Below are 25,547 nucleotides of genomic sequence, written 5' to 3' on the forward strand. Positions count from 1 at the left end.
AGCGCTGACCTTAATGCAACAGCCAGAGCTGCTGGTAGCACATCTGAAAGATTCCCAGGGGTGACTGAAGTATTGCAATAACATCCAGTTGGTGCCCATCTTCCATCTACCTCTCACACGTGGCCTTGGGTGTATTCACACCAGGTCACATTTTGGCTCTCTAGAGCCCAGGTGAGCTATAGGTGTTCAGACATGAAAAGACAACGTTGATAACATCTGCTCTCCTGACCTGCCCTGGCCAGGAACCTCCCCTTGCAGTTTCTACTAGCAGCTCCTCTGCCCCAGCTGCTTTCCTTCAGAGAGCTGGCACTGGCTTTAGGCTCAGATTTACTTCTAGGCAGGAGCCATCATCCACACAGTTACTGGAGGGGTTAAAAAAGACAGCCGTACTGCAGAAGAGTGGCTCCATGTGTCAATGTGACACTGACTGTGGTCTTGGAGACACCAGAAACTCTTCAGCAGCAGCCAGGACACCAGATATATAAAGCAGAAGGAGCTCTTATTTCTACAAGATCTGGGACTTTCCTATAGGAATTGACCCCAGATCCATGAACTGGAGCAAACTATATTCAACCAGAAGAGTCAGGGCTGCTAGAACAAGGGTTGGGGCAAGCTAAAGCCCCTCACAGCATGGAGATGATGATGGAGCAGTGCATCACATGCAGTTGGAGCATCAAGACTCAACCTTCTCCTGGGCAGCAGCTCCCAAACCCTCAGTCCTTGGGCAGGACTTGCTCCTTGAAGGGAACAGTTATCCTGATATTTACTATAGAAACAGCCAAAGGCCATTGGTAGGTGACAGTCCATTGTGCGACACGGGTCTAGGTACGCACAGGAGAACAGAGAGAGCAAATAGGAGCAGCCTGGGGACACAACCAGAGCTGCCATCAGCCATAACCATGACCTGCTTTACACCAGTGACACCCGCTCCCATATCTGCCACCACACAGTCCAGCAAGTCCCCAGACGCTGATGGTGGCTGAGGTAGCTGCAGGCAGTGGCCCAGAGACAGACAGACCTGTCACACCTCCCACTGCAAACCCGCTGAAGATGCATTTCACAGCCTTCGGCTCATACCAGCATCATGAGGAGATGGCGGGCAGATCCCTCTGGAAGGATCCATCCCTTTTCCAACCTCCTGCCCATGCTCCTGGGAGGAGAAGCTCAACAGCTGGAAAGGCTGATGCAGGGAGGGTGGTCCAACAGTGCTGGGAGCTGGTGGCACTTTGATGGGACTGAGAACCCAGCACTGCTGGGCAACCCAACCACCCCCACGGCTGGATTTGAAGCCACAGGCAAGAGGCCGGAGAACCTGGAGACATCCCTGTGCCCAGGGGGGACCAGCTTGTGAAGGGGCTCCATGGAGAGCCTGGAAAGAAGTGTCACACAGTGCCACCACCTAGTGCAGCATCGCCAGGGGATGATGCTGCTGCTGCTCTCCGAGCTGGAGATTCCCCCAGGACTTGGAATAACGGCAGCTGCCCAACATCCCCCAGCAGCCTGGGCTGTCAGAGCAAAGAGGTTTCTCTGTCCGGGCAGCGGCCTTTGGACCTCCAGGGACCATTCACCCGCCGGCAGGGCTGCTCCGCAAGTATTTGTCAAGGCGATGTGTGTGAGCACCCCCCCCACTCCTGCACCCCTTCCTGGGGCACGCAGGTAACCAGACCCACAGTAGTCCAAGCCCAGCTGCTGCTCAGTGCTGCCAGCCCAGGTAGGAAGCTCTGTTAAACAATGCGAATAAATACTTTATTTACCAAAACCACGTTAAAATATTCTTAAGAGTGTCCCATCTCGCTGGGTCCCTTCAGTACCGGCTCACAGCTTGAGCATCCTGGAGGAGGCTTGGGGAGCACACGCAGCAGCACCAGCTTCACAGCCAGCAGGACCTCCCGTTGGCCAAGGCGGCTTCTTCTGCCACAGCGGGAGAGCCGGGCGGCCTCCAGCGCCATGTCCTCGAGCAGCCGGGGGCTGCCCAGCCAGGCGAGGGTGGCAGCCGCCAGGCAGGAGGCTCCAGTGGACGAGGTCTGCGGGGAGAGCAACCATCAGAGGAGCATCAGCACAGCGATGCAGCTCAGGGAGCTGCCTGCAGGCAGGGGTCAGGCAGAGCTCCCCCAGCCCCATCCACCACACCTTCATTTTAAGTCAAAAACTTCCAGATTCAGCTAATACACGAGCATCCAGGCTTGGATACATCAATGACCAAGCCGAGCTTGGAAAGCAGGTGGTTGCACCCAAGCCCAGCTGGGACGTACCTGGTTTAGGAGCTTGCGGATGTAGATGGAATAAGCCACCTTCTTCTGCCTGCGGGGACAGAGGCAGAGGAGGCTCTGCCGGATGCACCCGGCCGCTGCCTTCTTCCTCAGGAGAGCCGTTGGGTCAGGCTTCATCGCTGCTGCCCGTGCACCCAGCAGGCTCAGCACACGCTTGCCACAGCCCCGACACCTCTGCTAAGGGAGAGCGGAGCGTGAGCCCCGGCAGCGGGGTGCTGCCTTCACACTGGGCACCTCCACCTTACCCTGGGTTCCCCGGGGTGCTTGCAGGCATTTAATTAGCAGCACACAAATTAGGCGCTTGCAAGGACACAAAAAAATATTCAGCACGTTGCATAAAACAAGACCAGAAAACATCCCCCCATGGAGCCAAACACACCAGAAAAGCCCAGCACAAACAGGGTGCTTTAGGGGTTCCCCCCCAGCTCACCTCCACAGGCTCCCCCAGCACCGTCCTCTCCCAGGAGCAGGCAGGGAGTGAACCAGGAACCGCTGCCTATAAGCAAGGGGGGGTCATTGCTGTCAGCTGGGGGCTACGGGGATGGGGACGGGGACGGCCACGCCACCTCGCACCCACACCCCCTGCTCCTAAGCCCAAACCAGCAATTCTTGCCCAAAATACCATTTTGGGTGAGGCTCTGCCTGCTCCTAGGTTGTGTTGTGTCATGTTCCCCCCCTCCCTTGTTGCCCTAATTAGTATCATTAATCTAATTAGCCCAAGGTGGCTGGTTCTGGGGTGGTACTGGCCCCTCTGCCTCGGGTGCCTTTGCTCGGGGCGCCCGGATTTCGCCATGGGATTTTTTGCGTGGTTTTATTCTGCGTTTATTTGGGGGGTTTCTGGGGGTTCTATAAGCGCCAGAGTGAGCAAGGTCTGGGAGAACACCCAGGGGTGCTGGGGGCAGGATCCGGCCCTGCATGGTGGGGCCCTGGGATGGATGTCCCCTGGGTGCAGGATCTGGTCCTGCCCACTGGGATCCTGGAGTGGGGTGTCCCCCGGGTGCAGGACCATGCTCTGCGGTGTAAGGCGTTGGGGTACAGCAAAAGGGGGGGCAATGGGTGCAGGATGTGGCCCCATCCTGAGGGGGGTGAGTGTGTGTGTCTGTGGGGGTTCTTTGGGGTGCAGCACCGCACTCTGCAGGGTGCTTGTGTGGGGGTGCTTGGGTGCAGACTCTGGCCCTGCAGGATACGGGGTGGGGGTGGGTGTCCTTCCGTGCAGCCCTGCAGGGCACTGCGGAGAGGGGTGGGGGTTCTTCGGGTGCAGGATCTGGCCCTGCTGCACCCTGGGGTGGGTGCGCGGGTGGGGAAGGTGTCCCCCTTGGTGCAGAATCCAGCCCTGGGATGGAGATTCCACGGGGTGCAGGATATGACCCTGTGGCACCCCGAGGCTGTGACTCCCCCCACTGCACCATCCAGCCCTGTAACATCCTGGGGCAGGATGGGGTCTCCAGAGGTGCAGGGTGGGGGGGCTCCTTTGGGTGCAAGATGCAACCCTGGGGAAAGGAGGGCACCCCCCTCAGCACCCTGACGCGGAGGTTTCCACTAGGTGCAGGATGCGACCCTACCAGCCCCTCACCCTGCGGTGGGGGGGGGTGTGTGGGTGGGTGGGTGGGGTCCTTTGGGTGCAGGATGCGGCCCCTCCGTGCTGGGTGGGTGGTACCCGGGCGCGATACGCGTGTCTGTCCAGCAGAGGGCGCTCTTGCTTTCCCTCCCGCGCTCGCCGAGGGGCGGGGCCAGAGGAGGTGGGAGGGGCGGGGCCAGAGGAGGTGATAGGGGCGTGGTCAGAGGGGTGGGGGCGTGGCCAGAGGAGGTGGGAGGGGCGGAGGTGTTGCGTTCTCTCCGCTGTAGCCGGCAGGGGGCGTTGCACCGGTGCCCGCCTCGCGCCCGCCGGCCCCGCCTCACCTGCGGTGAGGCGGGGCCCGGCGGGCGCGAGGCGGGCACCCCCCCCCCCCCCCCGCCCCGGGGGAACGGCGGGGCAGCGCGAGCCCGACCGTCACCGTCGCCGTCATGGCGGAGCAGGAGAGTCTGGAGTTCGGTAAAGCGGACTTTGTGTTGATGGACGCCGTTACCATGCCCGAGTTTATGGCTAATCTGCGTCTGCGGTGAGCGCTGGGGAGTTGGGGGACGGGGACGGGTTGGGGTGAGGGGAGGGTGGTGGAAACACCCCACCCCCCACCTCATCGCCTCAGGGTGTGTGAGGGGTTGTGAGGCTTCGTCTTCCCGGTTTTCACACCCCCACGCGCCCCCTTGCCCTCAGTTTGGCTACCGGGTGTGGGGAGGGGGGGTGCGCTGTGCAGGTTTAGTGAGCTGAACCGGTCCCGCGCTGAGGGGGTTGGTGTGGGCAGCGGCCCCCTCAGCCTGCCTTGCCTCGGCCCCTGCCTGCCTGCCTGCCTGCCCGCCTGCCTGCCCCGCTGCGAGGTGTCTGAGCTGCACAGCAAAGCAAGCCCAGCACACACACACACACACACACACAAAAGAGTAATTTCTACAAAACTGGGACATTCAGGAGAGCTAAGTGAGCACCAGGGTGCCCAGGATGCAGGCAGGGAGCACCAAGCTCTGCTTTAGGGTCTGGGGGGGCTTTCTGTCACCCCTTTGGGAAACCTCTCTCTTCTCCCGCTCATCAGACCTCATCTGCTTCGGTCTCTGCCTCGTACACCTCCTCTCTAACAGGTATCTCGCCTGTGCTGATATGCGTGCAAAGTTGAGAAGGAAAAAAAACCAGCAATAAAAGTCACCAAGTCCAAGGTTGCTCCAGCCGGTAGGAGCGTTATAGCTGTTCAACAGTGCAGACTCGCTGCATTAACCTTTCATGATCTTTATGGTTTTATTTCCCTTCTAGGGCTTTGGGAAGATCTGCATTTTCATTCCCGTTTCCTCTGTGAAGTACAACTCAATCCTGAGCAGCACTGATAGGACAGCCGGTGGGGACCCTAAGTCTGCGGCTGTCTTTCACTTTCCATTATAAAAGATTCATGTGAGCTCTTCCTGATAAACTCTTATGCCCCTGCTTGTGCAAGGATTTGATAATTACTGAGGGGAAGCCTTTGGGATAAAAATGGGACTTATTGGCTGCTTCCCCCCCCCCCCCCCCCAGTTTTCCTCGGGCTTTAAAGAGAGTTTCTCTACTGCCGCTTGCATTCTGGAGATGGTTGAAATCAATAACTTGTCAGGCCCGTGCAGTTGGACGCACCTTAGAGTGGCTCTGGCAATAGTCAAGGGAAGAGAGGTGGGCTAAGCTTCCTCAGCTGGCATAAAACTACTGAGGAAGGACAAAATTAAGCTCTTTCAGGTAATTGTGATGCCTGCTCTGGATGAAATCTGTAAGTTTTGAGGTCTGGCTGCATCAGCCGCTGAGTGCTTGAGAATCTTTGTGCTACACAACCAGCTACCGGAGTGTGTACCTGTCTTCTGTGGTGCTGCAAGGTCAGGGCTCAGATCCTGGCAGTGCAAGATACAGTAACAACTGGCGTATTCGATACTATTTTTTCTTTTATATTTTGGATTTCTGTTTGGTTAGGGAGGGCATTTGTATTTAAATACTAAGAAAAACATAATGTTAACAGTTGAGTTTTGCACATAAGGAAATGTCAGATTTAAATAAATTTTGCAGTGACTAAAAGCTTAAATTTGTTTCTTATTTGTGCACACCATGACACTCTAATTGTATTACAAAGCACTTACAAAGTCATTGTAATTAGCAGGAAACTTGCATGTAACTGTTTGTTCTTGGGGTTTTTATTCTTTGGTCAATGTGTACTAGAAATCTAAACAATCTGTTTCCAGTGCTTTAAAAATCAACATAGCAAGTCGATTGCATTTAGGAATTAAATTAATTCAGAGGTACCTTGCAGTGGTAGACTTTGCTAATTTTGTGTGAAAGAGGATGAGTAGAACGAGCTAGCAATTCTGGATCCTTACAATTGATACGTAGTTTGTTTTGTTTTGTTTTTCCTGTTGCGTGCTGATCCTGCTTAAGGGTGTTGTCTGGACATCCCTGCTGTATCTAATTCAGCATCAGGTGTCCCTTTAACTCCAGTACCTCTGTCACTGGTACTCAAAACCAGGCTTTACCCTGTGACACCAATTCAAACTCTGGTTTCATATGCATGAGAATGCATGCGTTACTTCGGCCGTAATCTGCAGTTTGCAGGCAAGAGTTCTGCCTGCACTTCAAGGTTGTCTTGTCTGTGCTGTGGGCAAAATAATCTTTTGTTTAAAACAAAATTAATCCTGTTAATTTTTCTAACCTTCGTGCTATCATACCCTGACTTTAGGTATGTCTGCGCTGGAACATTTGGGAAAGCTAATCTGCATTTGCCCAAAGTGTGGCTTTTCAGTAAAATTGCTAAAATCTGCTGAGCCCTGTTTGATGCTGCCAGTAGAGCTGTGGCCCCGGTCTGCTGACCCAGCTTCACTGCCTGTGTTACTACAGTTCTCAAGCAACATTTGCTTCTCTTATTTTTACTGCTTTGAGATGGTAATTAATTCTTGCTGCTGATAAATTTTGAATTGTGTCAGACTCAAGTTACACCTGAGATTCTGACCTATTCAAGGGTTGATTATGTCATGTTGTGTTTCATCGTGTTGTGTAGATGGCACGAGTCACCTTTGTGCTCCTCATGCGCTGAAGAGAATGGAGAAATTGTTGCTTCTCCATCATTAACTTCAAGTGCCGGGTTTGTTCAGTTTATGCTTGGATGGGCTCCGCCCTATTCCATAAATCCAGCTTTCTGCCAGAGCTATTTTTGTTCGGGGTCACTGGCTGACCCAAGACGGGTTGTGCTGGATTTAGTTCCCAAGTGAGCCCAGATGTGGGTGGAATTGAAATCATACCAGCTTCGGTGCATGCAAGGATATTTCCCCAAGGATGTCTCTAGTGGGAAAAAGAGAAATGGTGAAGTTGCACTTTTTGTTACTTTAATAGTCGAATTTGGTGGTGTTGACATGGGCTGGGTTTAGGGTGCTTGGGTAGGTACGATGCAATGTGAATTTGCTACCTCATTCCCCAATCCCTATGCTTCATGCCCTGTTGTTTGTAGGTTTGTGTATTGAGTCAGCGAGGATATCATAGTGTTAATATTTTTTCATGGCCATGTCTTAAAACTACTTATTTGGCTGTTTCATGTGCATGCTCAAGCAGTCACTGCATGTTACACATTAATTATAAGTAAAAATCATCCGCTCCTTGAATTCCTTAGGTCTGAGTGGGCTTTGTACCAGCGTCTGGTTGTGATTCTTAGTCATCAGAATAATTAAAAAAAAAAAAGAAAAAAAAAAAGGCAGAAGTATTGGAACAGTCCGTGTGGCCTCGGTAGCTAGCTTTGTTTCTTTATAGAAAACCTCCAAAGCTTTAACAGATAATTGTTCCTTAAGTGGTTGTAAGTCTGAATTATTATAAACAGCTGCATTTGAGCAGTTTGCACTTCAGCAGGTAGCCTGGCATTCCCTTTCATCAGTTCCCTGTTGACCTTTGTGGGCAGGCTGCTATCTGCAGGAGTAGTTGGCATTTCAATTCCTATCAGAGGATGTAAGATTAATTGAAAGGCTCCTTAAAACAGGGAATCTTTTTAATGTCAAACAGCTCTCAGATCCTCTCGCTGGCATTCAAGGGCTAGTATTTAACTGTACTCCAGGTGTTACCTGCCTGTCATCTAAGGGAGAACGTCCTGTGCCGGACTTGTTAAAGCACTTTCATTTTGGTGGGTGGTTTTGACTTAACGTGAGTGTGACTATTCCACAGCAGGTGGAGTGAGACGGTGCTTGCAGAAAGGGAGCCGCGGTCTCACAGGAGTTGCTAACGTTTTGCAGAAATTGTGGCATAGATGAAACTTGCGGTGTGAACTTTTGAGTAAGAGAAACGCAAAATTGTGTGTCACCTCGTTTTTCATCACACCATAGTGAAAATTTCAAGTGAAAAAAGTTATCATTTCTAATTTACTTCCTTGAAAGGAAGAGGGCAAGAAGGTTATTTTTCACAAGTATAAAATGCTCTTGATTTATCTATGATTCCTTGTATTATCCTGCAGAGATCACTCATTGTACTATCCTGTACAACTAGCATTTATCTTGATAAACAAATCAAAGCTCAGAGCTTTAAAAATGGTATCTATGGCATGCAAAGCGGTAGCTTGATTTCTTGAATTATCTGTTCTGCAGTCTTCGTGATAACTTCAGGAATAACTTCAGACTAGCTTCTCCTCACAAAGTCTCGAATGCTTTGCAGGACAGTAAGACGTGATCCCCGTCGTGCCGGGCAGTGAGATGATGTGGGGGCCTGACTGTGGACAAAGCCAGCACCTCTGAATCGCAGCCGAGGGCTGTAAGTGGAAAGCCGCACTGAAATTCAGGAAGCAAGTGGACAATTATATATCGCAGCAGCAGGGTAGCATTCAGGGTAGTCCCATACGGGCTGTGTGCTCAAGGTCTTTCTGTTCTCACATCTAATTCGTGAGCAGGTGCTACTTGACTCATCTTTTCCTGATTTCTAGCGAGTTGCTCATTTTTCATAAGCATTGTGCAAATCCCCTTCTGGGAACATAATAAACTTTGTCGCTGTTATTAAAGAATTCAAGGATGCGTGAAAGGAAGACTGTGAAAGCATAAGGTAAGTTGTAATGATTGTAAAATGAATTTTAGGTTGTTTTCCTCTTTTTTTTCTTTTTTTAACTAGTTCCAGCATGAAACCCGATGTGGAAGGCTGTACTTGCTGCTCAGATAGCTCCTGGTCATCCCAGCCTGCCTGAGGCTGTGGTGTGAAGAACTATAGTTTAATAGTCCTTGTAGTTGTCTCCCTGCACACATCATGATTTCTGACCACTTAAAGCATCACTTAATAAAAACACAGTTCTGCATTTAGTTAAAAATATGCAAAAGTGGTTTTTCTACTGTTTCTGAACTATGTCTTACAGTGCAAACCCCAGCATTTTCAAAGCTATCCTAAATTAAGGCAACACTTCTAAATTCATATTTATTGCATATTTATTTTGAAAGACAGATAATATTTGTTATGATTAATAATATTTTTGGTATCAGGAATCTGTAAAGAAAATCTGGTTCTCCTCTGAGAATTTCCTGTAAGTGTTTGCTGCTGAGGCAAGTGTTTGCTGTGCAGGCAAGGGTGAGGCGTAGGCTGCAGTCCTATAAAAAGGTTGTAGCAAACTGAAACAGGGAATTGGGCTTCAAATGCTGAAGAGGGATATCTTGATGGGATTTTCTTGAGGCAGTTGTGCGTAGACTATACTTTCTGGGCCTCTCTCAAAAAAAAAAAAAAAGGACATCTTTTTCTTCTGGATGATGTAGTAGGTTGAGTCTGTAGTATCTGTCAGTCTTAAAAATGATCTCGTTTGTGTTTTGGATGACTGATATGAATAGTTGTTAGCCTCCTGGGTTTACTGCGTGCTCCCGTGGGGGCAGTTTTGGATACAAGCTGAAGACTGTGCCGAAAATGTATAGGCTTTGTAATTGCCCAAGTGACCTGAAAAGAATCTATAATGCAGTTGTTAGCAGCCCCTTTCAGTAGGTGATATTAAAGGGTGGGGGTTTTTTGTGTAAATACACAGCTGTTTACTCATCCTACAGTTCTGAAAGGCCAAACCCTTGTTGTGCAGTTTAGTATCTGCTAGATCTGTAGACTGGCTTATTTTCCTTTTATCTGTCCTCAGCAGGTCTGGCAAAACATGCACAAGTTCTGGAGTTGACCAGACACTTTAATTTGTTCCTATCTTCAGAGAATCAGAGTCCCCAGAAATACATTAGGAACAATTCTTTCTCAGCAGGGATGTGGATCGTTGATAGCATTTGATTCTTTATTCTTCCTGCTCTCCTGTTGACTTGATCTTACTTAAAGTGAAGGGGTGCTGTCTGTATTGTATTGATGTTTTTACACTGGCTTTCTTATCTTTTGAGCACCATCTTAAACATTCATATTTTTGGTTGAAGTTGCGGTGGGAGAGGTTTGGCTTCACACTAGGTGGTAAAGTATGTTTAATCCTGGCGGAGGAAATATTATGTGAGTGCTTGGTTTCATTCCTGCTTTTGGTAATGAAATATTCATCCTTAATAAACAAGCTTTTCATGCCTTTAAGCCATTTTAATTTCCTCGTTTTAAATAGGTATGAATATTTGAATTGGTCACGTGGTATAGAACTAAAAAGCTGCTGGGAAGAGTCTACTTCCTTCCCGGAGAAGGGTGCCTGTCACTGCGGATGCTGCAGGACGCTCCTCACTGCTGCTCGGACAGTCAGCAGTTAAGTCTCATCAGCTCTTCTTGGCTTCTTCGAAATTGCTCAGCTTGCAGAGAGCTGTCTTGTGTCAGAATTCGGAATGAATGGAATGAAAGTTCCCCTTAGTCCATCAAAATTTGACTTACGAGCTTGGACGGGGTCCAGCTTGATCTTTGTAGATGGAAAAGGCCATCGATCTCACTTAAAAAGCAAATCCTAATACACAAGTAGCAAAAGGGAGGATCAAGGCCAGCTTTCTGATTTCTGCAGGGACTTACCGTTCAGCTTACGGAAACCGACAGCTGCTACAGGTGGGCTCTGCGTTTCCTGACAGCATTTGTATGAACAAAGCATTGAAGGAGATGATGTCCTGCATGGAATTTGTTTTGCCTCCATATGTGCTGAATTTATTTAGTTTCACTGAATCTTCTTTTGCACATGTGTCCTCCCCTGCCTTATGAATACCTTCTTTTCTCAGAGTGAGTTTTTACAGTAGTCTTTTTATAGCAGTGTGGGTGAGGTAGTGTTTAATAATTTTAACACATGGGTGTTGAATAATATACGAGGTCAGATTTATGAATGAGATTAGTCTTTCAGGGTACCTTACAGTTTTAAATTCTTACGCTGGTAACGCTGTGCACCAGACCTGCTGGTCCTGGCTTGCTGCAGATGCCGAGCTGCGTTTATGGTACTTGTCAGAGCACAGATAACAAAATTTAATTGTAGGGAGCTAGCTAGCAGCAAGCTAGGGAGGGACGTTTGTGTCATGTGGTATCGTGTGTGAAGAAAAAGCTTTACAGAATCAGTTTTGTAACCAGAACTATTTTGAACTAGCTCATTGGGAGACGCTCCTTATTGCATCTTTTAAAAATAAATTATTTATTTCTGCTGTTTACACAAAGTATAAACAGTATCTACGGAAAGTCAGCTAATAATTTAGGGATTCCTCAGCAACCTTTTTTTTTCTTTCATCCTTGCCTCTTTGCAATTATTTTGTAGATTCTGATGAAGATCCTGAAGATCCTCAAGAGTGGGCAGTGAGTGCTTACCACACATTTGAGATGGCTTGTATAACCTGCATCCTCTTAACTGAAGTAATTTATCATCACCTTCTGAATTTCACGAGCTAAAGCTTGGCTTTAAGATCTGCCAAATCCTTACAGTAAATATTAGCTAGTGTTTCCAATGAGTCTCGTGGTGTCCTTTAGTCAAGAGTCCTTTATATTGACTTCTGTTCAAAAATCTACCTCTTCTGATAGCTTTACTGATCTACTGCTCCAGCAACCCCTTGCATTCCTTTCAGGCTGAGCAAGCTTTTACACTACCTGAACATTTCCCCTTTAGTCATACTTACTCAAATTCCTTTTGGAGATGCAGATCTCGCTAGATATTTGACTGTTACATCATCACTCTCCTTTCTTAGTCCCAGGGTCTTGATTGCATCTTTTTATGGAATAAAAAAATTCTGAGGCGGGGGGAGGAGAAAGCAGATGCCTGAACACAGGTTTGCCTCTTGCCTGTGGGTGTTAAATAAGGGAGCTGTATGTCCCTTTGTAGCAAATGCTCATTTCCAGTTCTTAGCAGCAGAACTACAATTTCTAGAAGAAGACTTCTGTTCCTTTCAGGGCTTTTTGGTTAGATCTGATGAGATCTCAGCTCACACTACTGCTATCACGGACTGATGTTAAACAGACCAGGAGGGGAAATAAGTTTTTATTGTGGTGCTTTCAAATGCTAAGAGAACAGCTTGGATATGAGGCATTAGATAGATTTAACCTGTTGAAAAGGCTCTTTTTCTTCAAATCTAAACCATTAAACTGTTCCTCAGATAACCTCTATCTTTTGCTAGGAATGAGGTTTTTCTCGTTCCTGGGATTTGTTTCAGCTAGAGTTCTTCTCACCTGGCCTGCCGGGGCCCAGCTGCTGCAGGCTGACATGGACCGGTTCTGTTGTAAGCAGTGGTTTAGATAGAGAGCAGATAACATACTGTCACGGCCCGGCAATGAGAAGCTGAGGTAGGCGGAGGGGGGTATCATGTAAAGACCTTTTAAATAAAACTGTTTTTAATGATAAGCCGGAGGACCCACCTCTGTCATCATAGATGGTCTTGCAGTGCTCTACTTCTCAGGCTCATCAGTACAAGTGTGAGTAGTGCTGGGGCACAGCCAGTCTGTTCTTGCTTTAACTCTTGATGGTGATGGTACTTTCCATTCTGCCCCCTGCACCCCCCTAATTTCAAAGTATTTATCTGCACAGACTTTGACTTTTCTCCCTGAACAGTGTTGGAATATTTGTGTCTCTCACCACTATTGTGTTCTGCCCTACCTGTCTGCTGAAGCATTTTGCAGCACACGTTTCCTGGTTGCTGCGATGTTGCTAGCCATCCCTTCTTCATTAAGAAGTTGGCAGTAGTCTGTCCTGTCACTGCCATTTGCCTGCCTTTACCTGCCAGCCTTCAGATATGCAATACTTCAGAGAACAGTTAGCGTGTGACTGTTGGGCTGGTCTGATCCAGAGCATTTTTTCCAGAAAAATCTACAGCTGCGTGAAAATATGGCATTAAACCAGTTACGTGGTCCCTAGGCAGCTGCTTACCTGCTGTGATGTCACTTCTCATCCTTGGATGTTTCTTGCTGTACTCCAGGGTGTCAGCTGTTGACTCTCACCGTCCCTCTGAGACACATTGTCCCACCTGACCCTTCTTTTCTCCTCTTGCGGACTTCCTGGCTGTATTTTTATAATTGCAGTATCCTCTTGGTCACCCTTGGTGACTTCTCTCTCTCCTCTTGCCTTCAGTACCTTCTTTGTCCAGACAGACACCTCTGCCCAACTTTGCCCCTGGCTGAAGTGTCTGTTCAGAAGCCTTCAGCTCTCCCAGCAGCAGAGATGTCTTCTCTGATCTTGGCGAGATCTTTTCAGCCTTGGCCAGTGAGTCAGTTGGAGTTCTTTGGGCTAAGAGCAAGTGAGCTCTTCTGGACAGCAATTCATTTGTTCTGCCTGCACCATCCGACTTCGTCCTTTCTCGGCTTTGCGTTCAAAGTCAAATCTTGTTATTTCCCCTATAGACCCAAGTCTGAGCTATACACAGAGCTAAATCTCTTGCCTAGAGTCACCTTCACATTGATTACTGTGCTCACTTCTTGCCTTATGCCTTGGGAAACCCCCCTTTCCCACGTATGCTTGTTCAAAGGGTATTACAGAGATTGTTTTTGCTTTCTGTTTTATCTGCTTCACCTATCTCTTTGCCTCTTTCCTGTTCGACCTCAGAAACACAGCTTATCTCCTTCCAGTGTTTATCAGTTTCTCCCACAGTGCTGATCTGTTAACTAGAACTTTCTGACGAGTGTTCATGTAATTTTCCCTTGGTTGCTCCTTTCGGCATGGAAGAAACACCATATAAATGTCAACAAAGACACTGCCTCCTCCTTAAATGTCTAATTTATGAAGCCTACACAAACTTTGTCATGGTAGGAGGTTTGGTATGCTGTATCCGCTGATTATCGTGTTGATCTGTTCAAGTAGTTTCCTGGTTCCATACTGGATCTGTGCCCATTGGAGTTCATGTTCTCTTGGGTCTGGACAGAGCCTGGCCCGACACTATCCTGTCTGAGGTTGTTCAGGTAGAGAGTAGTTTCCTTATAGTATTTAAGGCTGATGTAACTTAATTTGGGAAGCCCGAAGGCTCACTACACCTTCCTGGGAAATAAAAACTGGAGGAGATCCGTGGCAGGACTCTGTGCAGTATGTGGTATATGATGTGCTGCAAGAGATGAATGTTTAGTTTAGGGTAATGTGTCTAACTCCATTTCCAAAGTGTAATGTTTTAGGTTTGTATCTTTGTGTTTTCCCCTGTACACATGCAATCTCACACGTTTTATTTCGATCAAGCCAACTTAAGTGGTGTTTCACTGGAATTTCTGATGACCTTTGAATAAGTCTTCTGGAATGGGACTCTTGATGAAAGGGTTTTCAGTCTCTTTCTGATGTAGAGCAGGTGTACATTGCTGCCTCTCAGAGAAATAATACTTTGGGGCACCAGCTTTCTGAAAAGGTTTCCTTTTAATATCTGTCTTCCATTATAAACATCAGACTGGTCAGTGCCTTCATCATTGTACTGGGTTTTATTTATGGTTCCCAGGGCAAACTCTCAGTAGGGAAACTAAAGGGAACTTGAGAATTTACTACGTCGTTCTGTCCCGGAAGCAAAACAGCCAAGGAGTAATGAGTACCCATATTTTAACGGCTTACTGAATGGCAGCAAAGACTGTCTCATGATGAATAGTGAAGAAAAACAAACTAAACCAAAAAAATTCTCTTTTTCCCACTGTATGAACAACATAGCTTTCTTTCAGGAGAGCTCTTCTATGGTATATCGAGGTGGTAAAATCTGGCGTGTCAGCCTGCAAAAACTCCAGTGGTTGTAAAAGCCTTTACGCCACAGTTATCAAGAGCACAATGAAGCTTTCATGTGGCTAGACATCTTTTAGATGTTTACAGTAAAACTTTTGCTTTTATTCATATTGGTAAACTTCAGCTACATAGGTTATTTTGTTTACAAGAATGAATGATAAAGTTTCACCTTCAAAGGAAAGACTGAGCTACTTTTGTTTGAAGGCCTCTCTTCCCATGCACTGTTTATAAAGCAACTGGATATTGAGTTTATAAACTTCCGAGACTAGAAATAGTGCCTTCCAGTTCTTCTTAATACCAGCTTACTTGGCGTTTTGTTCTTTCTTGATCCTGGGTGTAAAGACCAGGGGAACAAATGAAAGAAGACTCAAAGAGCTCTAAGTATAACTCGGGCCTCTAGAAAAATCCCAGAATACCAGAGCCTGAGCACCAGGGGTCTTTAAGTGAACTTGCTTAGAAAAATTGTTGCCCCTGCATGCTGTGGAGAATATACTCTCTTTTGTTTGCTTCTCAAAATACCGGAAAGACGCTGTGCTGGTTTTTCTTTTGCTTGCAGGGACATAAGTACCCCAGTATTCTTTTAAAGCTGGATGTAAACAGCTCCTTGGAACAGTAGCTATTAAACTTTGTTGAAAAGTGCTTAGCAATGACAAAAAAATGTTATTTCCGAAAGGATTTCTGTAGCACTGAGGGGTTTTTTTTTGCAAATGAAAGTCCAAATTTACCACAAAAATGTCCCTGTAACCTCTTATAATTCAAAACATATTACTTGCTTTTCAAAAGCACAGGCAAATTACCAGGGAGACTTTCTAAAATAAGACCAAGGGTTAGATGTATAACTTTGTGGACAGTGCTTCTTGATAATAAAGTGTTTCCTTTTTTGAGTTTCGTCTATGTCGCAGTAAGAAAGTTAACTTTGCTTTATGTGGTTTATGTGCTGACCTCTTCTTGGTGAAGAGAACACTGACGACGTTTGTGTGTGCCTGCAGGTATTTTAGTTTCCCTTTTTTTCCTATTAAATGCAGCATTTATGTGTCTAGCAAAACAAACAATAGAAATCTTGTCTTCGTTTGTTCTTAACTTGTTTTTTGGGCCGTACTGCATCCTGGCTTTCAAGGATGCAGACATTCCTAAGCTAGACATCTCCAGTCTCTGGCAGCTAATTCCCTGAATCTTTATTAGTTATACTGAACTTAAACCCCTCTGAGGAAATGCCAAGAAAAAGTTGATACGTGTAAACCTTCTTAAATCTGGTATAAAACTATACAAGCCGGACTTGATAGGAAACTGAAGGCAAGTTGAAAAATTTTTAAATAATTGGGAATATTTTGCTTAATTTTTCCAATCAGTTGATAGAAAATGTGTTTTCCATTAAGGGCTTACATTTTTTGAGACTTAGAGGGGGGCTGCTTATTGTCAAAATGAGTCTTGTTTTTAACCAAAACATTCTGGCTGCCTTCTTTCTTCTTAGGTGGTGTCACTCCATTCCTGCGGGTGGTGGAGGGGTGGCCGGTGCCAGTCAGTCACCCCGAATGCCTGAAGTGATGGATGTTGGGGGGTTTGGATGCTGAGTACTCCTGCCCTGAGCAGAGGAGTGCTATGCTTCCAGCTGGTACTAGGAGTATGAAAGCCAGGAAAGCGTCACGGTGGACTCTCCTTTTTTAAAAGATGCTATGTGTATCATTCCCCTTCATGCAGGAAACAAGTAGCAATGTAAATCTCAATGTTTTCATTTACTTAAAGAATATCTGATATTTTTTTTCCTGCTTTTCTGTTGGGTTTCTGCATCTTTGACTCTCCCATCAAGGAGCCAAGGTGGCACCTGCTGTTCACCGAACAAAGGAACAACTAAAGCAGCTGGCTTAGAGCAGATAGATCTTCGCTGTTTCCATGACTTCTGTGAGGTGATGACGTTGTTTTGGGGCTTTGGTGATACACCGTAGGCCATGATTAACTTTAGAGGCCAGTCCAGATTTGTTGCTACTGAATTTGGGGAGAAAACTCTAATTGATCTTGGTTTCCTCCCAGGAGTTTTCTTCCATAGTTGATTTTTTAACTGGTAATTCAGCTGCTTTGCAGAGAGGCTGTTCACTAAAATTAGTGAGTAGATTCTGTACAGCTAGACAGATCAGAGTAATTTCACTTGTTTTATTGTGCAAACTAGCTTGGGAGCAGTAAAAATGTATTGTGTAGCAAACATTGTAGTTGAATCATGGAAGCTGCTGAATTGGGTCATAATCTTTTAGAAAGTTAAACTCCATCTGATAGACATTTTAACCTTCTGCCTTTCCCGTATTGTCCTTGTATCTAGAAAAAATTAACAGAAGTTAAATACAGTAAACTTAGCGAATTTTGAAGACATTTTGTAGCGCCTTGACTAAATTAAAGGAAAAATTTGCTAGGGTTATGTTTATTAAATGTACATTTAAACCAAAATAAATTGCAGGATGGAACAAATTAACAGGTTCTTACAGAAAGACTGGCTTGGTCAACAGGTCTGGTTTATGCTGTACTAGGGACGTGGGAAGACTTTGGAGAGCTCAAACATTTAAGTAGTCAGGATCAGTATTATGGGTTATTTTTTGCTGCCTTTTTGCAGGCTCCTCCATGCCTGTACTTCGGTTATGTGTCAGAAATCTTGTTCTAATAGTAATTCCCACACCGCTTTCACGTCCTTTGGGCAGTGCCAAAGTATTTTTCACCTCGAGTGCCAAATTCTGGGCTCTCTTGATGAGCATGGTAAGCCCCATAACCAATCTGGGAAAGTTTTCAGGGGGAAAAAAAAACAAAACCCAACCCTCTAACCTTTCATATGTAGATATATTGGCTTGTCTTAGCCCAAAACAGTTTAAGATAAATGAGTAGCCTCTGTTTATCTTAATGATGCATTTGATGTAGAAGCTGATAGCAGCAATGGCCAGATCCCAAGTAATCTGTTGTGTGACAGCCTGTAGGAAAATTGCACAATTGTGCCCACCCATCTGGTCATCGCTGGATATCCACATGGGTAGCGGGAGTCTTTGATTCTCATTTTATAGTTCTCTGAGTAATAGAGTGCAATGGATATTTTGCAAACTAAAGATTCCTATCACTGAAGACAGCAATTTCTTTGTAGTTTTGACCTGGGTTTTGGTATGCTTTGTGCACTCCAGTGCTATGAGTGTCAAATAGTCTGTTGTTTTTTTTTTTATTGTGGGGAGGAAATAACATGAAGAAACATCCTATGCCGTATCATGTAGAAACTGTCCATCTATCTATCAGTAAGGACACTCACTGTGTGTAAGTGGTGAGTGAGCAGTGCTGACAAATTCAACCATTCACTGATTTGGTTTTCTGCTTTCTGACATTTAAGCCTTTGGGATATGCTGTGGTTGTTTTCAAACTTTTCTTTACAGTGATGAAAGCTGAAAGCCTCTCTTAATAAGGGTGAAGACTGTTGTATTCATTTTATTCTAGGAGGATGTATTTTTAAAAAAAAAAACCCAATAGTTATCGTGAGACCCATGAAATAAATCACAAGTGCCAGTGGTGAATATTATTTCTCAGTCTGTAATCTTGCCTTGTGTTTACCACCCTGCTCAGTGCTGCTGTCACTACCACCAACTCCTTGGGTTGTTCGATTGCTCTGTTAATTTGTCCTGCCATAGAGTTTTTGCACCAAGGATTTTGCCTTTGAAATTACGTCTTTCACTCAGAGTGGAAGAGTGGATTAGTTTTCAATCTCACAGAAATGTTGTGTGAACACAGAGAAGGTATCGGCAACAGAAGGATTTTGTGGAGCAGGTGATGTCAGAATTCACTTTCACGGGAACTTTAATGTGATGCAGGAACTGAGGACTTTCAGTGGGGATGTCCCAGCCCTTAGGCACTTTCAGGTGCTGGTGATAATGCTGGTGCTAAGCCCGGGAACTGCTTTGGCTGGAAAAGGGATCTGTTGTTTCTCTGCTCCGGATCCCCAGGAACCCTCCAGGGTGGGAACCGGTGGCACCAGGTGTTGCTGGGGGTCCTGGGACTCCTGCTCGCTCGGGGTGACAGACCTCCTTCCTCCCTTCTGTAATTATGCACGCTATTAATAATTTTCTGGTGCTTCTGGATCCCACTGCAGTGTTTGTCACTCTTTTGTGTTTGGATTTCACATTTGCAGAGTATAACTAGTCATTCTTCATGTGGCCTGGATTCTTCTTGCTAGATTTGCCTTGAATTACATCATAGAGCAGCAGTTGAAATAGTAATAATAAATCACCTTCCTATTAAGTAGATAGCATCTATTTGTCTTGGTTTGACTTGCTTTCTTACCAAGTGTATTTTGGGATCTCATGAAAACTAACTTATTAGATCATACTTGTGAAGATAGTGCATAAAATTGTTCCTCTTATTCCAAATATAACCGTCCTGAGATCTTAATCAACATTTGCTTTAAAATCGTCCAGTTGGCAATTCCCTGACAAATTTGGCCAACAGCAGTGTTAACGTGAAGGTGGCTTTTTTTTGTTATGGACTTGGTTCCTTCTTTTCTACGTACAGGTATGGTTGTGCTAGGAGAGCAGTTTGGGATTTCCTCCAAAGATGACTCATATTTGCCAGATCCACGTATAGCAAAAATAGGACGTGCTGTTACAAGGTGTTATTATTTAGGCTACTTAATACTTTGTCCAGTAGTCACTGAAGTTTAACTGGTAGCCTTTATCTGTGAGCTTGCTTTGTCTTCCCCCATTGGTCCACCTAAAGACGAACAAAAACCCCAGGTGAAGTTGGAGTGTGTCTCCATTAATGTTTTTGCTGCTATCCTGCCCTCCCGCCTGCCTCGATTGTATAACTGGGAGTGGAAATTGCCCAAGGTCATCTTTCAGAAGGCAGCAACGCGTTATTCCTGCCATTGACTCTACCTCTTGGCTGGTTTCTGTCGACCTCAGACTCCTACTTGCAGCAGCCTGTGGGAGTATTGGTGGTTAATTAGTGTGAGCCACACCAATCCCAGTTTTTAATTTCCTAGATAGTCCCTGGGTAATCTCCATTTCAATGATAGTTTCGCTGTTGCAAAACTACAGCTGCAGCAAGGACCTGGTTTTGTAGTTGCATTTCTCAGGGGCTCTGCAGATCTCGGAGCTGATGGGATGGGGCATCTGGAAACTGTGCTGTGCAGATTCCTCAGACAGCAAGCAAGAAACCAGTACCCCAGCTACTAGCATTGCGATCTATTCTGAGAGCATCATCTGCTGAAACATCCAAAGGAAGGTACAAGTTCCTAATGCTTTATCCAAAGCAAGATCTTCCTGCCAGAAAATTTATCACCAATAGCAGCATCTGCAGTTGTCTTGTGTGGCAGTTCTCATGCTGGTGTGACAAACTTGAACACACAACTGGAATAGAAGAAGTTAAAAAGATTTGTAGTTTCAGGGGTTTTTGTCTGCTCAAGACACTCTTTCCCATTCTTTTCCATTCCCCAGCGTTTTGTTGCTAATGTCTTTATCCTCTGGCCTCTCTTGTCCTTTACAAACAGTTTGTTTGAAGTCAGGAGCAGTCGGCTGCTGTATGCGTATCGGACAGGTGTTTAAAGAAGAATTGCCTTTGAAATTAATGAGACGGTTAAATGAGAGGTAATTGTCTCCACTTATGGATTAAATGAGTGAAGCTAAACACTAGGGTCTAAATAAAAGTGTGAGCTATATATTTCCAGGATGAAATTCGCCTTCTTAGGATGCTTGTTTTGGGGTTCCATAATCTACGGAGTTACTTCCTAATATTTAGAGATATTACTTCCTAAAAGGAGATTGTTATCAATGCTTTAGTGCTCCCTTGAGGCTTCAATGACAGGGTGACCTGTAGGAAACCTAACCAGGTTCATTCTTGTCAATTTAAATTCCTTCTGTCGAAATGGGAATAACTCTTTGGATAGGGAAATGTTTTTAGCAGGATCCTATCTGCTCAGTGGTGGTCCAGCTTTGCTGGATTCAGGTTGGTTGTGTCACGGGGAGGGATGGTGCTTTTCAGCCCTGTGATTATTAGATACACTCCACCTTTGAGAGCTCCCACTCCTTTTGCTGCTCTCCCCTTCGTGGCTGGCACAGACTAACGTTACGCCAGAGCGTCGGCATGGCCTGCGGTTGCATAACGTACTGCAGTGGGCTAACCAGCCTTAGCAAAACAGTCATCTTGGACAGATGTTGCAGTGAAGCAATGATTAATCGGGGAAAAATTTTAACAACCTTAAATGGCAGTAAATTTATTTTGGCAGGTGGAGACTGAGCAAGTCATTGCTGCCATGTAGTGGAGTGTTACCCTGAAGAGTTAGAATCACATTTTATCTGCCACAACGCTTTCTTATGCTGTCTCCTGTCTCAAACTTTTACCGGAGCAAGAACTTCAGTACTGAAATCTCCTTTTTACAGATATCTTTTCAACGTGTTTGCCATCCATGTGACAATGTGGAATGACATTTCTTCAGACCCACACTAAACATCAGAAGTACCATTGCTTCTTGCTTCAGAGAATGCAGTGCACATACTTATGGATAAGGAATGAAATATCCTTCTGAATTGACATGATGACAGCTATAGCTTTATTCTAAAGTTTGTCTTTTCAAGACATATGAACTGGCATTGCAAATAACACTGAATATCTTCTGTGACGCTGTATGGGATAAAGTGATGTATCAGCCTGCCAGACTGAATTTTTCAAATAGTCTTGTATCAATTTTTCTGAAGGTGAAAAAGTAACTGGGTTCACCCGAGAGATTTCTTAATAGTGTCCTGGATCAAGAGTGGAGCTTTTTAGATTTAGTGAGCCAGTAACATACATTTAAAAGATTCTCGAAAAGTGAGTGATAAGGGAGAACTGATTTGAAAATTGGTTCGAGAATTGATTTGAAAGCTGGAGAGGGAGTGTTTACAAGGGCAGGGAGTGACAGGACAAGGGGGAATGGCTTTAAAATAAAAGAGGGGAGATTTATATTAGATCTGACGCAGAAATTCTTCCCTGTGAGGGTGGTGAGGCCCTGGCCCAGGTTGCCCAGAGAAGCTGTGGCTGCCCCTGGCAGTGTTCAAGGCCAGGTTGGATGGGGCTTTGGGCAAGCTGGGCTAGTGGAGGGTGTCCCTGCCCATGGCAGGGGTGGGACTAGATGGGCTGTGAGGTCCCTTCCAACCCAAACCCATCTGTGATTTTGTGATTACTTTGATAATTTTAGCAATGTTTGAGATGTGAATTATTTTTAATTCAAAAGCTCCAAATTCTCAGCAGCTCTACTGCTGTATTTGGTTTTGAACAGGAATTTAGTTTTAACTTCAGGAGTACGTTGCTGGCATTTCTCTGTTTTAATCTCTCCTTGTTGGCCAACAAGAGTTATTATTGGTGCATCCATAAATTTCATGGAAGTTTGTTTATTTTACTGAGGCTCTGTTCAGGGCAGAAAGCCCTTACCTGAACCTAAATTTCATGTGCTCTAGAAGGCTTTCAGCCTCTCTCTCTCAGATCATAATGGTTAGGTAGGAGGACTAAAAATGACTGTTGAATGTTTATATAATGTTGTTGTTGCTCGAGATGCAATATGTATGCAACCTGCAGTCACAGTGACAGCACTATTTTTGGTTATGGCATTGTCCCGTGTTCTTTAATTCTTTCTTTAACCAGCAGAAGTGGTGACGTGTAAGCTGTTTTCTTACCAATGCTGTGCTGAAAGTAAATGTAGTCAGCCAACAGGCAACTACACAGCCGGTGAAGACCTTGCGTTAGTGTGTTTTCCTTGTATTAAAAAAAAAAAAAAAAGAAAAGGCATGTATTTCGTACAGTCAGTCTTTCTGCAAACAGCCGAGCTGTTAGGCTGGCAGGATGTAATTCCATTTTCCTTAGTAGTTTGGTTTCCTTTTGGCTTGTGTGTGCTTAAGCTCGTCACTAGTCCTGTGCTGAATTGATGTTGACTCTGAGGTAGTTTGTTGAGTAATTCAAGGGAAGGGTATTTGTGAAAAGATTGTGATTTGCTTTTTATCTATAATAGATGCAGGCTATCAAGAGATCTTAAAAATCCTAAGAGTATAGGCCCATCTGTACATAATTTTCGAAATCACATTTTACGGCCACATATGATGGTTGTAGTTCCTAGTGCAAAGAACCAGCTGGCAGACGCTTGTACTTGGTTTTTTAATAAGGTACGAAGGCATAACACACATGAAACAGCCGCGAGATTGGTATGGCTTAAAGAGTTTATTAAGCTTACTTAAAATCTTAAAGCAACTCTAATTTAAGGCACGTTGATTTCTTCAGAAAGCTTTTGTTAGTTTGGATAGAGGCCATATTATGTAAGATATAATTATTTGGCATCAAAGTAGTCATTTTAACAAGGAAATAGTTTAAAGCTTGATGTGGTCTCTGTTGTGGCAGTAACACTCAAAGTGTCAGTGCATACAGGGGTAAGACACAGGTGAGGTGTGTTTGTAAAGGCACAGTTTACTCACTGTATCACAATAGCTGTGTCTCATTTCCCTCCAGTTACCTTGCAGACCGGTGACTATCCTGAGTGCCAGCAGTCAGGAAAATGAGCAAACAATCAGGAAAACCTTCTGTTTTCATGTTATCCAAAGTGCTTTGAGGCTGCGGCTTGCAACTCCCGTGTGTGGTCGTCTCGTGGAAGAGCTCCGAGAGGTGCCACACAGTCGGTGTGGGTGCTGCTGAGCAGTGCTGCAGCCCCAGAGAGGCGTTTTGTGCAGCTTTACCCGGGATGCGATGGGGTCAAGCCTGCCATCAGAGCTGTGTTCAGAGGATCGAGGGGTCTAGTACTGCTGGCTCAGTAGCCACAGCTGAGGTGTTTTTAAATCCTTTTTGCTGATATTGAAAAGAATTGGTAAGAACCTCCTTAAATTCCCTTTAACCAGCTACTTCATTTTCCGTGGGTTTGGTTTTATTTTTTATTTGCCCTAAATGGAGTCAAGGCAGTCTGGGCTAATGTGTGTGGAATCGGCAGGCCATTTTTTGTTGCATGTAGTTTTCCTTTGAGATGACCTTTAAGCCTTGTGTTAGTTGCATTTCCATTTAGGGAATCTTTAAACTATTTGATATTATTGAGGGGGAGAGGCTTAGATAGAATCAGAATTTTGAATCTTTGTTTTGTGATAGTAAATTGCCTTCTTGTGTGTCCTCCAAAACTTCACAGAAAATACTATAAACTGGACTGCTTTCAGAGAGGTGACAGCAGAGATGGCAGCAGAAGCAGCTTGTGGGGTGAGAAGGTCCGTGGGGCAGAGCAGGGATGTTCCGAGCACAGCGGCAGGTGACTGCTAAGGGCTAGTGCCCTGCTCGTGTCCTGCTCAGCTGCAGCAGGAGGGAAGAGAAAAGGGCTGGCACTGAAAACGTTCCTTGTTCCCTGAAGTATGCTGGAGACACAGGATTTCTCAAGATCCTGGACACATTTGAAGTTTTGGAGAAACTGTGCCTTAGTGCAGCACCAGGGAAGGTTCTGGAGAGCAGGTCCTCATTGGGTCATTCTTGACCTCTTCCTCACACATTCAAATTCAAGCAAAGCTTGACGAGAACTGGGTTGGGTCAGGAGCAGCCAAGGCTTTTGCCCGTGCTCATCAATGCATCTTGGAGTTTCACATTAGTGTCTAATCCTGTGATGGAAACTTCCTTCCTTTTCTTCCCCTGAAGTCATTTTATGATTTGTACGGACTGTTCAGATGATGTTTCCCTACTGCGTTGAACATAAACGTTGTTTTATTCCGAGTTCTCCAGCATTCGGGTCCGTACAGGTGGACAGGGATTGAAGGCAGCCCTGGGGCTGTTGCTACTCTCCTTGCAGCCCTGGGCATCCGCACAAGAGGCAGCTCATCTGCCCAACCCCTCCTGCTCCGTCTGTGGCTTTCCCTCCCTGGCCCAGGAGAGCGTGGCAGGGGCAATCATGGAGAAAGCTCTGACGCTAAGATCCCTCTGTCCTAAAATGTAAGAACAGTCCAGCATTCTAGTTCGATACCTGTGTGAAAGTTTCACCAAACTTCTCAGCACTAAGATAAAGTAGGGGATGTCATCAGCCGTGGGGAAATTAACTTGCTAGAAGTGCTTTTCCTGTTTAAAGCTTTTATTGTACTCTGTTTACAAGGTGGCATCAACTGTCATCTTGGGAAAGGTCAGATTACTATTATATGGTCAAAGTACTTGTCATATATTTACTATGGGTTTATCAGGCACTAAGGGGATGACCAAAGTCAATGAGTTGCTGACAGATGAGCTGCACAAGCCTTGGACAGACTGGCTGAGGGGTTGATTTTCAAAGTTATGCTCCTTTTACTGAAGGTACCAGTCTGGCACAGACTTACTTTGCTATGGAGGAAGGTCCAGGTCTTTCTGCTGGAGGGTTTTGTGGTCCACAGGTCACTGGAACTAGTTTACAGCTATTTTTATTGTATTCGTTTCCTTCGGATCTATACAGGATGCTTGTTCTTTTAACGTCCTACTTTTTATTATGATTATAGATTGTGAGTGCCAGCTGTGAAGGAAGCAATGCCTGTAATTGCAATTCTGCCTGGGAGCGCCTGGCAGCATGTGTCCTTCTATAATGTCAGACTTTTTTATTTGAAACAGACTTTTGTTTGGATGCCTCACGGAATAATCTGTCAATAGCTGAAATAACACCTTGATCCCAGAGTAAGCGGTGCTGCCA

General features: G+C 45.6%; 1 protein-coding gene across 4 annotated transcripts in view; it reads left to right on the forward strand.

The window, feature by feature from the left end:
- Positions 1–4,221: 4,221 nt before the first annotated feature.
- MYO1D (myosin ID) overlaps positions 4,222–25,547 on the forward strand; it is a 160,756-nt gene continuing 139,430 nt past the window's right edge. For 3 of the 4 annotated variants that reach the window (XM_054801632.1, XM_054801629.1, XM_054801631.1), the window contains exon 1: positions 4,237–4,369. Coding sequence is in view for 1 of the 4 variants with exons in the window: in XM_054801630.1 (XP_054657605.1) it covers positions 4,275–4,369 (95 nt within the window). In the remaining 3 variants the exon portion in view is untranslated. Of the gene's footprint in view, positions 4,370–25,547 lie in introns of all 4 variants that reach the window. The other variant, XM_054801630.1, reaches the window with a different exon arrangement.

Source organism: Grus americana, chromosome 22, assembly GCF_028858705.1.
Source record: "Grus americana isolate bGruAme1 chromosome 22, bGruAme1.mat, whole genome shotgun sequence".
Taxonomy (NCBI): Eukaryota; Metazoa; Chordata; class Aves; order Gruiformes; family Gruidae; genus Grus; species Grus americana.